Source organism: Zalophus californianus, chromosome 6 (assembly GCF_009762305.2).
Source record: "Zalophus californianus isolate mZalCal1 chromosome 6, mZalCal1.pri.v2, whole genome shotgun sequence".
NCBI classification, from domain to species: Eukaryota; Metazoa; Chordata; class Mammalia; order Carnivora; family Otariidae; genus Zalophus; species Zalophus californianus.
Genome location: NC_045600.1, coordinates 30,204,873 through 30,219,950, shown reverse-complemented (window position 1 = coordinate 30,219,950; position 15,078 = coordinate 30,204,873). Strand labels below are relative to the sequence as shown.

General features: G+C 44.4%; 1 protein-coding gene across 5 annotated transcripts in view; it reads left to right on the top strand.

Annotated features, from left to right (window-relative positions):
* Positions 1-10,917: 10,917 nt before the first annotated feature.
* PCNX1 (pecanex 1) overlaps positions 10,918-15,078 on the top strand; it is a 152,613-nt gene continuing 148,452 nt past the window's right edge. For 2 of the 5 annotated variants that reach the window (XM_027572187.2, XM_027572186.2), the window contains exon 1: positions 10,920-11,201. In XM_027572187.2, the coding sequence (XP_027427988.1) occupies positions 11,049-11,201 (153 nt within the window). In that variant the 5' untranslated portion in view covers positions 10,920-11,048. Of the gene's footprint in view, positions 11,202-15,078 lie in introns of all 5 variants that reach the window. The other 3 variants (XM_027572189.2, XM_027572188.2, XM_027572191.2) reach the window with 2 other exon arrangements.

The following is a 15,078-nucleotide window of genomic DNA, read 5'->3' as shown; positions in this document are numbered from 1 at the left end:
CAGTAATTTCCAATATATATTGTTCAGCAAAAAAAAAAAAAAAGCAAGGTGCATTACAGTGTGTTCAGCATGCTATACTTTTGTGTACAAAGAGAGAGCTTATATGTATAGACTCTCATGTTTTTCCTCATATATACATAAAATACCTCTGTATGGCTGGGGGTCAGCAATAGAAAGGATGTTTCACTGTATATACTTTTTGTTTTTTCTTAAATATCGAACTATGTGAGGGTATCACCTATTCAAACTTCAAAAATGAAATACAAAACAATAACAAGCCAAAATGTGTTGATTAATTAATTAAACACAATTAATTTTATTAATACATTAAATAATTAAATGGCCAAGTTTCTAAACCCATGTGTGGTTGTCTGTCTGTTTAGTCTGCATTCATTCTGTCTGATTCTTAACCTAATCCAGGTTTTATTTAGGGATCTACCACTTTCAACATACCCCTTGTGTCTCAGTTCACATCAGGGACTGGCTGGTCTGAAGGCAACTCCATTCTCATGGCCAGTAACTGGTTCAGGAACCCTGGCTAAAGGCAGTGTGCGGCTTTGCCCCAAGAACAAGGCTTGACTCAAGAATGCTAGAGGCTCTCGAGAAAGAAGTTTCCTTGCTCTTAGGTGACCTGCACCCAGATGGATGGCATTTCTATGTGAAACCAGTAACTGCTATGCCATTTTGCCCCCATGAAGGGAGCAGCCTTAGGTAAAAGCCAAACCGTAAAGGAGGTCATCTCAGGGTACTGCAGAGAAATAGATCCAGAGCCACTAAATTAAACTGCCCCTGAAGCCACCCTACCTCCTGGACTTGTAGTTTTCTGAAGCAATACTTTTCCTTATTGTTTATGGGAGTTTGAATAGAATTTTCTGTTACTTGAGGCTGTAGGCTAATACCCATGTCGCACAGAGGAATGTTTCCAAGAATCTAAGTGAAACACATGGGTAAGTCAGAAGGAAAAAATGCCTCCTGAAGTTTCTCAGACTTAGCAGACTGCCAAGGCACATGGCATGTGTTGACATAAAAACTTTCCCAATCAGGCTCTGAACTCCGATTAGAATATGGTACAGAAGTAGTCAAGGGGCATGGAGTGGAGAGACGGGAATGGATACCAACATTTTCAGTGGTTGTGACTGGGTAGAGGGCCTGCTGGGTAAGTTTTAGCTCCTTTTTCTATATTTTCTCTGACAAAAAATGTGAAATTTTTTTTTTTAATGATGAAAAACTAAATACCAGCCAAAAGGCCACCTGGAAGCAGATTGGTAGAGAGGCTGGGCCAAGCAAATCCCAGTAAGTTAATGTCAGGTTTTCAAAATACAAGCCTGAAGGCTAAATAAATAAATTCTTATTAAAAAAAAAAACTCTTCATAAATTAGAGATTAAGAAGTTTAAGAACTCCTAGTAACCTGAGGCTATTAGGAGTAAGGAATTTAAAGCAAGCAAAACCCCAAAAGCAAATTTAAATCCCGGTTGTAATACTTACAGCAGAGCTCATTGTTCTGCTCTTGAGACACTAATTTTCACAAATACTTTTGAGGTGGGGTGTTTCTAATCGCTCCTCATATGGACTTTGTTTTCACTTTCTGGTACTTCCCACAGGCTGAGGGCCCTACAGGACTCAGGTTGGGAGGTGTTCCCATCTCCTAGAAGTAGACAATAGGAAGTTTTTTCCCTTCTTAATCCACTGACAACCTTTGGGGAGTAGAAGAGGAGGGCTCAGGGAAGGAGGTGAGAAGAAACCAGGAAGAGAGAGTGATGACCCAGGAGCAAAACAATGAAATAAAGGAGGGACTGAAAAGTGCCTGCTGGACTTGGCAACTAGGAAATCACTGGTGATTTGGGCAAGAGCAGCGACCAGAGTTAAGTTCAAGGCAGGTGGAGGGTATTTTTCTTTCTTTCTTTTTCTTTCTTTCTTTCTTTCTTTCTTTCTTTCTTTCTTTCTTTCTTTCTTTCTTTCTTTCTTTCTTTCTTTCTTTCTTTCTTTCTTTCTTTCTTTCTTTCCTTTTCTTTCTTTTCATTCTTTCTTTCTCTCTCTTTTTTTTTAATTTTATTTTTTTTATTTTTTTTTAAAGATTTTATTTATTTATTTGAGAGAGACTGAGAGATAGAGAGCACGAGAGGGAAGAGGGTCAGAGGGAGAAGCAGACTCCCTGCTGAGCAGGGAGCCCGATGTGGGACTCGATCCCGGGACTCCAGGATCATGACCTGAGCCGAAGGCAGTCGCTTAACCAACTGAGCCACCCAGGCGCCCCACTCTCTCTTTCTTTTTAAAGATTTATTTATTTGTTTGAGAGAGAGTGCTTGAGCAGGGGGTGCAGAGGGAGAGGGAGAGAAGCAGCCTCCCCATGAGCACAGAGCCTTATGTGGAGCTCCATCTCACAACCCTGAGATCATGACCTGAGCTGAAATCAAGAGTCAGATGCTTAACCAACTGAGCCACCAAGGCACCCCCCGTCGTTCCACTCTCAAGAAACTTGGCTAGGAAGGAGAGAAGAAAGAGGGTGGATGCTGGAGCACACAGAAGGCTTGCGGAGGAGAGTGCTTGTTTGTAGGCTGAAGGAAAGAATCAGTAGAAAGAGAATGCTTTTGGCGCCCAAGGAGGCAAGGTTAACAAATTGAGTATGGTTCAGAGACTGCAGGAGAGGGGTCTAGAGAGTGCAGGTAGGAAAAAAAAAGGGAAGGAAGGATGGATTCATGTATAGATAAATATAAAAGTAGGAGATGCCAGTCTGATAGCCTCTATTTTCTTTATACTATGGGACCGAGAGGGGTATAGATGTTTTGGGAACATTGGTGAGCTTTTAAAAGTCATAACGAGGTACTGAGTGAGAACCAGAGAATTGTCAGGAAGAATCCAGGTCTCAGCTGAGATTAGAACCTAGGAAGTTAGCCTGTGTGCTGAAGGTTGAAAAGGCAGATCCGTCCTGGATTGTGGTTTTAGTGGATGGCAAGGGGGGAGGGGAAGAAGTGAAAAAAGCACTAGTCTTGGAATGATTGAATTGTAAAACCCTGAGACCTACACTGGATGAGAAAGTGAGGGCAGGAGATGTGGTGGTAGTGGTAGAGAGGTCAGGAGAAAGAAAAGAAGGAAGGAATTAAAAAAAAAAAAGGAAAGGTTAGGAACAGTGTTTCTCAATCCTGGTTTACAGAATAGGGTGCTTAAAAATGCAGATCTTTTGGCCCCGTGTGAGAGATTTCAACTTAGTAAGACTTGAGCAGAACGGAGGGATTTGCATTATTTTCCAAGTTATTAATTACTTTTAAAAAATGGGTAACATGAACATGACATAAAATGTATAAAGTATGAAAGATACACAACAAAAAGTAAGTCTTTCTCTCACCCCTGTGGCAACTCCTGCTGCCATTGTCTCAGATGTTCTGTTAGGAACATTCAATACATAATTCCATACAAAATATGCTTTTTTTTCTTTATGCAAACAACATCATCTTATACATACTGTCCCACACTTTTTTTTTCCCCACTTAGCCATATATCTTAAAGATCAATCTGTATCAGCTGTTCAAAGCTCATTCCGTGTAGGGATGTTTGGCTGGCTCAGTCAGTGGAGCATGTGACTCTTGACCCTTCGGCCATGGGTTTGAGCCCCACGTTGACTGTGGAGATTATTTAAATAAGTATAAATAAGTAAACATTAAAAAAAAACAAACAACTCCTTCAATGTTCTATTGGCTGCTTGGAATTCCATCTTTTAATAGCAAAAGATGGAAAACAATAGATGCTTATATTAACTCTCTATTTCAGGGATTCCCAACACTGGAGAAGTTTTTCAGTACCCTGTGTATAGATGTACCAGAATTTGGAATTCCACATTCTTAATAGATTGTGATGGGGGGGAGGATTCAGGGACTACCCATTGAAAAACACTTGTCACAGGATCTGAGAGCATAATGAGTTTCAAAGATGGAAATACTGAGAAAGAGAGAGTGAGAAAACTGGATGGACTGGGAGCTTTTACTTTGCATCATGATCTCTACTGATTTATTTGGGAGAGTTTACACTGAAGATATCACTTCCCTGGGACATACATACAAAATATACTATTTGTGCATAATTAGGAAATGGTTATATATATATATATTTTAAAGATTTTATTTATTTATTCATGAGAGACAGGAAGAGGGAGAGAGAGAGAGAGAAGCAGAGGGAGAAGCAGGCTCCCAAGGAGCGGGGAGCCTGATGGGGGACTCGATCCCAGGACTCCAGGATCATGACCTGAGCTGAAGGCAGACGCTTAACCATCTGAGCCACCCAGGCGCCCAGGAAATGGTTATATATTAACAGCTGCTGAATCCCAGTGCCAATAGGCAAAGCAAAAACAAAAATAAAAACAAAAACCAAAACCCAAACCAAAGGAACAAACAAAACTCATAAGAAACACATTCCCATGTGCTGTCAAGTTTTCCATAAAGAAAGCTGTGAAAAATCTCCAAGGGAAAAATCTTTTTATTACATCATTGTTTATCTTTGCCATTAGAAGAAGCAGTTGAGGGGTGTCTGGCTGGCTCACTTGGTAGAGCATGTGACTCTTGATCTCAGGGTCATGAGTTCAAACCCCACATTGGGCATGGAGCCTACTTAAAATAATAATAATAATAATAAATAAAAAGCAATAGAAACTAAATGCAACAAGTCCACAACATAGAATTCCCCAGAATTCTTCAATTCTGCTTGGATTTCTTGAATTGGGGCTAGGACAGACTTAGAAAGTAGAAAATTCTGGATTGAAACATAGGTTGATTCCACACCTCATGATATTCCATTACCAGACACCACTTCCCATCAAGGAATGTTCTTGGTGCTCCTTGCCAGAAGGGCCAGACATCTAGCTTCCAGAGGTGACAACTCTAATTTCTGCATAACTACAGGCAGGTGATCTAGAGGAAACTGGTAGCTACTAATAAGGTGAGCTCTTCAGAGAATCCCCCAGGTAGATCAGTAGGCTCAGTAGGTCCTGCCAGAATGATGCTACTGTGGCTGAAACAGAAAGGTAAGCAAGTTCTTTAATATGGTACAGCTAAACACATCAGACATCCACTGACAGAAGAATCCTTTCATATGAAAAGATGGGAAGTAATACATGTGTGCATACTGTTTCTAATTCAGGGATTCCCAGCATTTGGGGAGTTTCACAATATCTTATACACTTCCCGCCCCAAAAGTATTAGGTGTGAGTTTAAGAAAAGTGAATTGGGATTTTGAGATATAACAGAAGATACCCTCAAGATGACCCAAAACCATAGCAAGAATTACTGATCTAGTTACTGTCAATTAAAACATTTTCTAAAGTAGTCCTCACATGGAATTGACATTTAAAAACCCTAATAGAGGGGCACCTGGCTGGCTCAGACAGAAGATCATGCAAGTCTTGATCTCAGGGTGGTGAGTTTGAGCCCCATGTTGGGTGTAGAGATTACTTAAATAAATGAATAAATAAAAACTTTTTTAAAAAAGTAAAAAAACAAACAGTAGATTGAGTTGAGATTTCCCAGAAGGATGAGCTGCTTTACTTATTTAGTTCCATATCCATATTGGTATTTTATAATTCTATAATGTAGGATTTGGGAAGTTCCCCTCCTCTGCTTTAACATTTATTTTTCTGATGTGATATAAAGTGGTATATAGCAAATAACTAAAAAGAGAATCAGGGAAGGACTCTAGGGCACTTCCCTTCTCTTCCAAATGATCCTCATCTTTATTCCATATTTGTTCTAAGCTGATGTTTTCGAATGTTGAAGAATTACCAAGTGAAACCTAAAACATAAAATCTTTAATTGAAAAGTCATTGCTTTCTGTAATGCTTTATTTTTTCTTTTTTTAAAAGATTTTATTTATTTATTTGAGAGAGAATGAGAGAGAGAGAGAACATGAGAGGGGGGAGGGTCAGAGGGAGAAGCAGACTCCCTGTTGAGCAGGGAGCCCGATGCGGGACTCGATCCTGGGACTCCAGGATCATGACCTGAGCCGAAGGCAGTCGCTTAACCAACTGAGCCACCCAGGTGCCCAAATGCTTTATTTTTTCAACTTACATGGACCGAGTGTCAGTTGACCTTAATAGCTTTCTGCTAGGCATTGTGAGACAGGCTGAGGAGTGCCTTGCCCTCAAGGAATGTACAGTTTGGTTGGAGGGATACAAAGTAGCACACATTTAAGTGCTAAATGAATGGAACATATGAGTGCTTTAGGCTGTTCAAAAAATAGATGAATGGATTTGAAGTAGTCATGGCAGATTTTGGTAGGCAGATGAAGGAGTAAGTTTTTCCAGGTAAGGCAAATGGTGTCAGTAGGCGCATAGAGGCAGAGATTAACAAATGGATGGGCTGGTAAATACAATTAAATGGGTATGCTGATATTTGCAGTAAAAATGGTTTATGCTTGGGAGTAGTGGGAGTTAAGCTAGAGAAGATAGTGTGATTCTGTCGTTGAGGACCTTGAATGCCTGGTTATCGAGTATGTTTTTAGTACTGTAGGGACCAGAAGGGAATTGAAAGCTTCTGAGAAAAGGAGGGGCACAGAAAAAGTGGATTAGGGGGATTAATTTGTTGGTGGAATGTAGAATGGTTTTTGAACAGGGAGGCAATAGAGGCTATTTGGTATGAGTGGATGAGGGTATCCACCAGGCTGGTTGATCCGGCATTGTGAAGGCAGGATTATGTAGGACAAAAAACAGGAAACTAGACCATGGGGGAGGGTATACGAACTTTCAAGTCTGAGCTAGTTGGAAAATATTGGTTTCACTAAGAGAAATACATAAGAAGGGCTGGTTTGGGTTGGGGAAAAAAAACATGGGTACCTGCTACATTTAGGTTTTTGGCAGGACATGTGGGCTGTAATATCCAAAGTACATAATAGTTGTTGCATAAATTGACTAGAGCTGCAGTTTGTTCACCTCTGCTCCAAGATGGGCTTGGGTGGGGGTTATTAGAAAGGTTTGCATAGGGGCACCTTGGTGCCTCCATTGGTTAAGATTCTGCCTTAGGCTTGGGTCATGATCCCAGGGGCCTGGGATCAAACACCCGCCTCCACTCCCCAGTCCTGTTAGGCTCCCTGCTTAGTGGGTAGTCTGCTTCTCCCTCTCCCTTTGCCCCTCCTTCTGCTTGTGCTCTCTCCCTCAAATAAATAAAAAAAAACTTAAAAAAAAAAAAAAGGAAGGCTTTGCATACTCAGCTTTGTTCCTTTCTGGCAGGAGGGAAGTACCTGCTGTCAGAGCATTCCCAGTCCTCAAGGGGTCCACGAAGTAGTCGGGAAGTATAATTTTAATAGAATTAGCTGAAATATGAGCAAATGTCAGGTGGTGGTTTGGTAGTATGTCATTGCTGCTAACTTCGACATGCTAAGTGTAACATTATTAATAGCTTTTATGCAGGGCTCAGAGGACTAACACTTAGCAAATTAGATTCCTTAGTTTTTGCACTGCTCTTATATTTTAAGGTATATTACTTTGGGCAAACCATTTAACCTCTCTGTGCCTTGGCTTCCTATCTATAAAACAAATCTTATTGTGGCAGCATTCATAAACATTTCAAAAGATACAGATAAAAAGCATTGTAGGGTTCTCCCCTTTCACCCCCAGTCCAAAGACCAAGTCAGTCTTTCAAAAAGGTCGTCCATTTTGTTGAGTTCTTTCAATTGCTAACTTAGTTAATTAGCATTTTTCTTTTTTTAAAAAAGATTTTATTTATTCATTTATGAGAAAGACAGAGAGAGCACAAGCAGGGGGAGAGGCAGAGGGAGAGGGGGAAGCAGACTCCCTGCTGAGCAGGGAGCCTGATGCAGGACTCGATCCCAGGACCCTGGGATCATGACCTGAGCCGAAGGCAGACGCTTAACCATCTGAGCCACCCAGGCGCCCTAATTAGCATTTTTCTAAAATGCATTTACCAGTCCAGAGCTGAAAAATGTAGTCTGTAACTGCTTTTTCTACCTTCTGGGCCTGATTATTTTATTTTTTTAAAAAGATTTTATTTATTTATTTAATTGACAGAGAGAGAGAGAGAGAGAGACAGCTTGAGAGGGAACACAAGCAGGGGGAGTGGGAGAGGTAGAAGCAGGCTCCCGGCCGAGCAGGGAGCCCGATGCAGGACCTGAGCTGACCAACTGAGCCACCCAGGTGCCCCTGGGCCTGCTTATTTTGCTAATCCCCTTTTACTCAGTGGCTGGTGTCATTGGACTCTCATCTCTAGGCTCCTGGATCTATCCCAGCCCATATTAGAAAGGGAATTTGAGTTCTGTATTAACTCTCTGGGACCTCAACACAAAGCAACTGTGATCAATGTGAAATTTGGTCTCAGTTCTAGGCATTAAGTTCCTTCTTTGTTTCTAAGTCTCCCTCTGTCAAATCTGGCCTTTGGATACTTGTCTTGTAGCCCTGAGCCCAAGTTCTTGCCCTGCAAACTTGCCCAGCACATTATCTCAAGGACCTGAATTCTTTCATCAATTCCTTATAGGGAGAGGAATCCAGACCTGGAAAAAAGCACTGAAGCTGGGGCTCTGCAATAAGCAGCACATTTTCTTAATGCTTGCCACGATTTCCCAATTTTTGTCTGCTCTTGGGCTTCCCAAGGTTGTGTTCCAGCTGCCCACTGACTTAAAACACTTGCATTCTCTGTGTTGAACCAGCCTCCTGCCAGCTGCCTTCCTGGTGACTGCCCATTCCACACCCTCCAGATACTGTCTTCTGGCTGCTTGCTCATCACACCAGCTGGGTCTGCTTCCGATTCTATGATGTAGCTAGGTCTGGTCTCCACTTCTTCCAGTCTACCTCACCCTTATTACAGTTAATCCTTTTACATTAAACTAAAGCAGATATTTGCTGGTGTGGAAACTGATGTGGTATTGGAATTTTATCCTTGTTTACGTCTTTGTGTTGGAAGAGATTGGGATCACTTCCAAAACCGGCTCAGAGAGCTTTCCTGTCTCTTTTAGGAGAAACAAATGAACACTTGACAATACCTTGTGTTTAAGACCAAGCCTCAAGGCCACTATTTTAGTTGTAAAATTGTATTATTTAAACTTGATCGTGCTTTCAGACATACTCATATATTTTAAAGTATATTTTGGCCAGTGCTCATTCGTGTCTCACAATTTGAAGGTACTTGGAACTTGATGGCTTTGTGGTTATAAGGAAATGAACTAATCAAGGTTGGGGGATAGTGTTCTACAATGGTAGTTTCAACCTTTAAGGTACATTGGAATCTTTTGAAGGGCTTGTTAAAACAGATTGCTAGGTCCCACACCCAGAGTTTCTCTGGAGTGGTGCCTGAGAATTTGCATTTCTAACAACATTCTCCGAAGATGTTGACACAATTGCTCCTGGGATTACACTTTGAGAACTGGTCATAATGTTTAAACTGGCCACAGGTAACCAAAAGCTGCTGAGCAGTGTGGATCAGTTCAAATTCTTGTCTGAATGGATAAGGTGGAGGGTGCTGAGAAATAAACGTCTAATTCCAGTTAGTTCAGTTAGAATGATCGCTGATTTCAGAGGTCTTCTCGACCACTATTACTTAGGAGAACATGGGCAATCATTTACTCTCTTTGCACTTCCGTTTCCACATCCATGAAATAAGAATAGCCTCTACGTTGCCCCTACCTGAGTGTTGGGCAGGTCAAATGAAATGGCATGAAAATGTTTGACTATAGAGTAGGATGGCACCAGGAGGTATTGCAATGGTTTTTCAATCCTGTTCTTAAAACAGCACCAGTTTCCTCTGGATTTCTTGCTTTTTAATTAATTATAGCAGCTTTAATCCAGGAATATAGAATACTTTTATTGCTATAAGAAACTCAAACTTAGAAAAAAAAAGTTCATTCAATGAGATCAGACATGCCTTATAAACATTACAAAGAGCCAGGAATGATTCCGTCTTTACGGCAGTAAAAAAGAGAAATGGGAGATCCCATCGTGACTTGGGGTGGAGTCAGTTAATCTTTCAACGCTGTTTAGATTGGTCCATTTATAAAAATGGCTACGTTACAGCACGTTAAAATAAAAAATCACCGTGTAAAGTGATAAATCTGTCTACCCCATCTTGTTACATCTCTTGAAATTTCTATTAATCTATCTGTCTTTGGAAGTAGTAAATCCTTCCAATCCTGGTGTGGGTATTTTTCTCACCCGAGGGCCTCCAGCTCGCTCCAAGGGCCAATATAGTTCTTGCTCAGACTGGGCGCATTTGTGACTTTTCATTAGTCACCAGCTGTATCGAATTCTCCCGGGCCTTTAATAAGCATCGCAGATATTAGCCTCACTGTTCCCAGGTGTTCCATAAGCATCATAAAACGTCAGCCAGGATGCTGACAAGGTTCTAAAGACAGGGTTTGGGACAGTGAAGGCTCGCGTTGGGGCCGGTCAATGCACCTGGCAGGGTGGTTTACCCGGCGCAGAAAGGGGTGTCCCAGAGCCCCGCCCCCCGGGGCCCCGTCCGCGTCCGCGCCCGCGCACGCTTCTTCCCGGCGCCGGCAGGAGGCGCCCGTGGTAGCCGAGGCGCTGCGTGCACCCGCGGGGAGCTGGCCTGGGGGGGGCGGAGAGGAGGGGCGGAGAGGAGGGGCGGAGAGGAGGGGCGGAGAGGAGGGGCGGAGAGGAGGGGCTGGAGGGGGCGCGGCTTGCTCCCCGTCCCTCCCGGGCGCCGGGCCTCCCTCTCCGCCAGGCCCAAGGCTGGTGGCCGGCGGGGGTCGCGGCGGTGGCGGCGGCTGCTCTGGCGGGCCGCGGGCGCGGGGGCCTGGCTCCGGCTCCGGGTGTTAGGAGACAAGATGGCGGCGGCGCTGTGGAGGCTGGTCTCCTCCTCTCCTCCGCTCTCCTCCGCCCCGCCGCTCGCCGCCTCCTCGGTCTCCTCCTCCTCGTTAGCTGCCTCCTCCTCCTCCTGCAGCAGCCCTAGCGACCGCCGGAGCGCCGGCCCGCTCTCCCGGAGCTCCGGAGGGGGGTAGACGGGGCAGCTGCGGGCTCCAGCGACCGACCGAGGCCGAGCTGGGGCCGGGGCGGGGACGGCGGCGACGGCGGCGGCGGCGGCGGCGGCGCCGGGTGGGGATGGGGTCGCAGACGCTGCAGATCCTCCGGCAGGGGGTGTGGGCCGCGCTCAGCGGGGGCTGGTACTACGACCCGCACCAGGCCACCTTCGTGAACGCTCTGCACCTCTACCTGTGGCTCTTTCTGCTCGGCCTGCCCTTCACCCTGTACATGGTGAGTGTGGGGGCGGGGAGGAGGGTGGCCCCTTCCCGCTTCCCCTTGTCGCTGGCCGGGAAGCGCTGGCGTTCCAGAGTCCCGCGGGTGCTCGCGCCTCCCGGGCTCCGGGCCGGGGTCGCGCCCTCTCCTCTTCCCGGCGCGCGCCCGCCGCCCCCTCGGGGCCCACTGCCCCACTGACTGTAGTGATCCCCTCCCCCACCGAGTCCCCACTCTCTCCTCTTTAGGGTGTCCCTTATGGCGGTGATGACAGGAGGGACGAAGCAGCAGCAGCCCCCACCTGGCGCCCCCGTGTGCCCCACCCTTTTACTGGGAAATAGTAATCTCCTGGGCCGGGTCTTAGGGAGTCCTGAACCTGTAGCCCCTCCAGCCTGTCCACCCAGGAGGAAAGCCCAACTAGAGCTCCCTGCCCTCCTCCACGTTTTGTGGCAGGCGCTGAGCACTCTGCTCCTAAGGGACGCCGCATTCATCCTTGGCACGCGTGCTTATTTGCGCTCCGCTCCCCGGGCCCGGGCCCCGGCCCCCCTTGGGCACTCCCTTCACCCGAGGCGGTTCGCTCTCCTCTCTCCACCTCGCCTCTGGTCCGCGTGCGGGGGGCCTCGGAGCGGGGGAGGAATGCGTGCGGCTCTGTTGGGAACATGATTGTGGGGCAGCCGGGCTCTTCCTCGAGAATAGGTGGTGGTTGAAAACCTGGCTACTCACCTTCCTGTCTCTATAAGATCATTGTTTTTGCTTACCACTGATTCTTTTCTGTTCAGCTCTGTGGTCAGTGGCTGCTGTGTTTCCAGGCCAGCTTTGGGGGGAGGGAGCGGGGGAGATACGGGGAATCTGGCTGGCATTTTAGATTTGTTTGGATTGGTTCAAGGCCGTTTACTGATAGGAAAAAGGAAGTACTGCCTGTTGCTGAATTCAGTACGATCAGCTTCTCCGAAGGATCTAGGTTTTTACGCCGTATTTTCACTGGAAGTTGTACGCCCTTTTTTTTTTTTTTAACACATTAGGTTAGGGTGGGGCATTAGGGAAACTAATACGGAAGAGAGATGATACTTAAACTTCAGGGTTTTTTTTTAAGGTTCAATTAAGTTTTTAAAGTAACCGGAAGGCAGGAAAGGAAAACTTTTTATTTTAAGAGAATTCCTTTTCATATATTTCTGTTAACTTTGTGGCTCTTCATGGAGCTATATAGTAAGGGTGCTGGGATTAGAAAGTCTGGGAGTACGCCTAAAGAAGTGCTAAAGTGAGGCTACCCAATTCTTTCCTAAGTGAAGCTCCTTTTCACTGATTGGCAGGAAGAGTGCCAGCTTGGGGGAAGATGTGCGAAATTTCACATTCTCAAGCAGAGTTTAGTTTTTCATTAAACTTGTTTTGAAGGGACTTACTGCTGGAGGTAAAAAAAAAAAATTAAAAAAAATGTTGATGACTGATGACTTATTTTTTTAGGGGACTTGTTAAGTCTTGTCCCATTCTGAAAATGTATCACGAAGTGTTATAATTTTCAATTAATTCTGGCTTAGGGGGTTCTGTTTGCACTGCTCTACCTTCCAGGAATATGACATCCTTAAGGAACAGGTTAATTACTTCGGGTGTAAGAATCCTCAGGCTGTCACAGAGCTTTCATAGCAGATTTCTCTTACATCCAGGAGAATTGTAAATTTAAGACAAACTGGTACTTGAGATGTAAGGATTAGTTGCTGTGCCGCTGTGTAATGTTTCCTTGTAAGCACGTGAACTGTGTTAGTGGCTAAGTGTTTGTGTAATTAGCAAACATTACTAAAGGAAATTAGAGCAAATAGAAAGCAATACATTGAGTTTACTGTTTCATTTTGGGAATTTACTCAGTTAAGTTTAATTCACAAACATTTGTCTACTATGTACTGAGCAGTTTGCTAGATTCTGGGAAAATTGCTTCACTGACTTTCTTGTCTCAGTTAACGGCAAGTCTACTCTTCCTAATCTTTTAAAATATCTCCCTGATTCATGTTTCTCCCTTTTCACATCCAGTTCATCAAATCTTGTGGGTTCTCTTTTCAAAACCTAACTAAAATCCAGTTAATCATCATCATCATCACTCAATTGGTTCAAGCTATCATTATGGCTCCCCTGGATTATTGCAGGATTTTAATGAGGTTCACTGCTTTTATTCTTTCATCTCTATTCTTGTTATGGAAGTCTGGTGATTCTTTGAAACATAGATCATGGCACTCTTCTGCTCTCAGAGCCTGCCCTCCCATGTGTCTCTATTATGCCCCACCCCTTTGCCTTCTTAGAATTTTTCCCACATAATAACTAATATTCCTGCCTCGGGGCTTTCACACTTGCTCCCCCCCCACCCCCCATGACTCCTCCCCTCCAGATATCTGTGACTTGCTCCACTTACTCAGATTTCAGTTATATGTGAAGCTCTCCCTGATAACTCTGTGTAACATAGCTCCTACAGTATTTTCTAGCCCTCTGTCCCTCCTTTTTTTTTTAATATCCCTTATCACTGATTGATATATATTAGTATCTCCTATTTCATTGGAGTATTAGCTCTGAGGAGGGCAGAGACTTTATTTTGCTCACTGCTGTGTTGTCAGGACCTAAATCAGTGCCAGACACATAGTAACCACTCAGATATTGAATGATTAGAAATGTACAAGACACAGCTTCTGCCTTCAAGGAACTTAAAATCTAGCTTGGGGGCAAGGAACAATTTACAAGCATTAGAACTGTTGTGAAAAGGTAAGTACAGAGTGACCCTGAGTTTATAGTCAGGATTGATTCTAGTCTAGGGGCAGTCAGCAAAGACGATTTGTCAACATTTTCATTTATTTTATTTTATTTTATTTTATTTTTTAAAGATTTTATTTATTTGACAGAAAGAGACAGCGAGAGAGGGACACAAGCAGGGGGAGGGGGAGGGGGAGAGGGAGAGGGAGAAGCAGGCTTCCCGCTGAGCAGAGAGCCCCATAGGGGCTTGATCCCAGGACTCTGGGATCATGGCCTGAGCCGAAGGCAGCCGCTTAACCGACTGAGCCACCCAGGCGCCCCTATTTTATTTTATTTTTTAAAGATTTTATTTATACATCTGAGAGAGAGAGAGAGAGAGAGGATGTGCACCCGAGGCGATGGGGAGGGACAGAGGGAGAAGCCAACTTCTGAGCAAGGAGCTGAACATAGGGCTTGATCCCAGGACCAGGATCACGACCTGAGCCGAAGGCAGAGGCTTAACCGACTGAGCCACCCACATGCCCTGATTTGTCAACGTTTTCAGAAACATTACTAGTTCTACAGTATTGAGGCAGACAGTTGGAAGTATATACACTTGAAGCAAAATCCAACATTCCATGTAAAAATAAGAGCTCTGACAGTTAGAGATTATTATTTGTATGTTCTTCCAATAATAACTATCAAGGATAGTGACTATGAAGCGAATAGGTTCTTTATCCCAAACGCTGTGTTCTCATTTTACTGATGAGGACACCTGAGGTCAGCCCCAGATGATTTGTTTTGCGACCTTAGGCAGATAAAGAGCTGGGATTTATAAGGGCTTTTGTAGCCATTGCATATGTAGTTTTTGTTTTATTTTTATTTTTTATTTTCAAAGACTTAGAGAGTTTGAGCATGTGCATGAAAGAGCACAAGCCCTGGGGGGCCAAGGTGGGGGTGCGGCAGAGGGAGAGGGAAAAGCAGGCTTCCTGCTGAGCAAGGAGCCCTATTTGGGGCTCCATTCCAGGACCCCGGGATCATGACCTGAGCCGAAGGCAGACACCCAATGACTGAGCCACCCAGGCGCCCCCCCCTGTTTGTTTTTTTTAAATTAAAGACTCAAAGTCTATGAATATATTAAATTAGTACTCAGGGCTTTTTGTATAGGCGTAAAACACTTTTGCTGTTA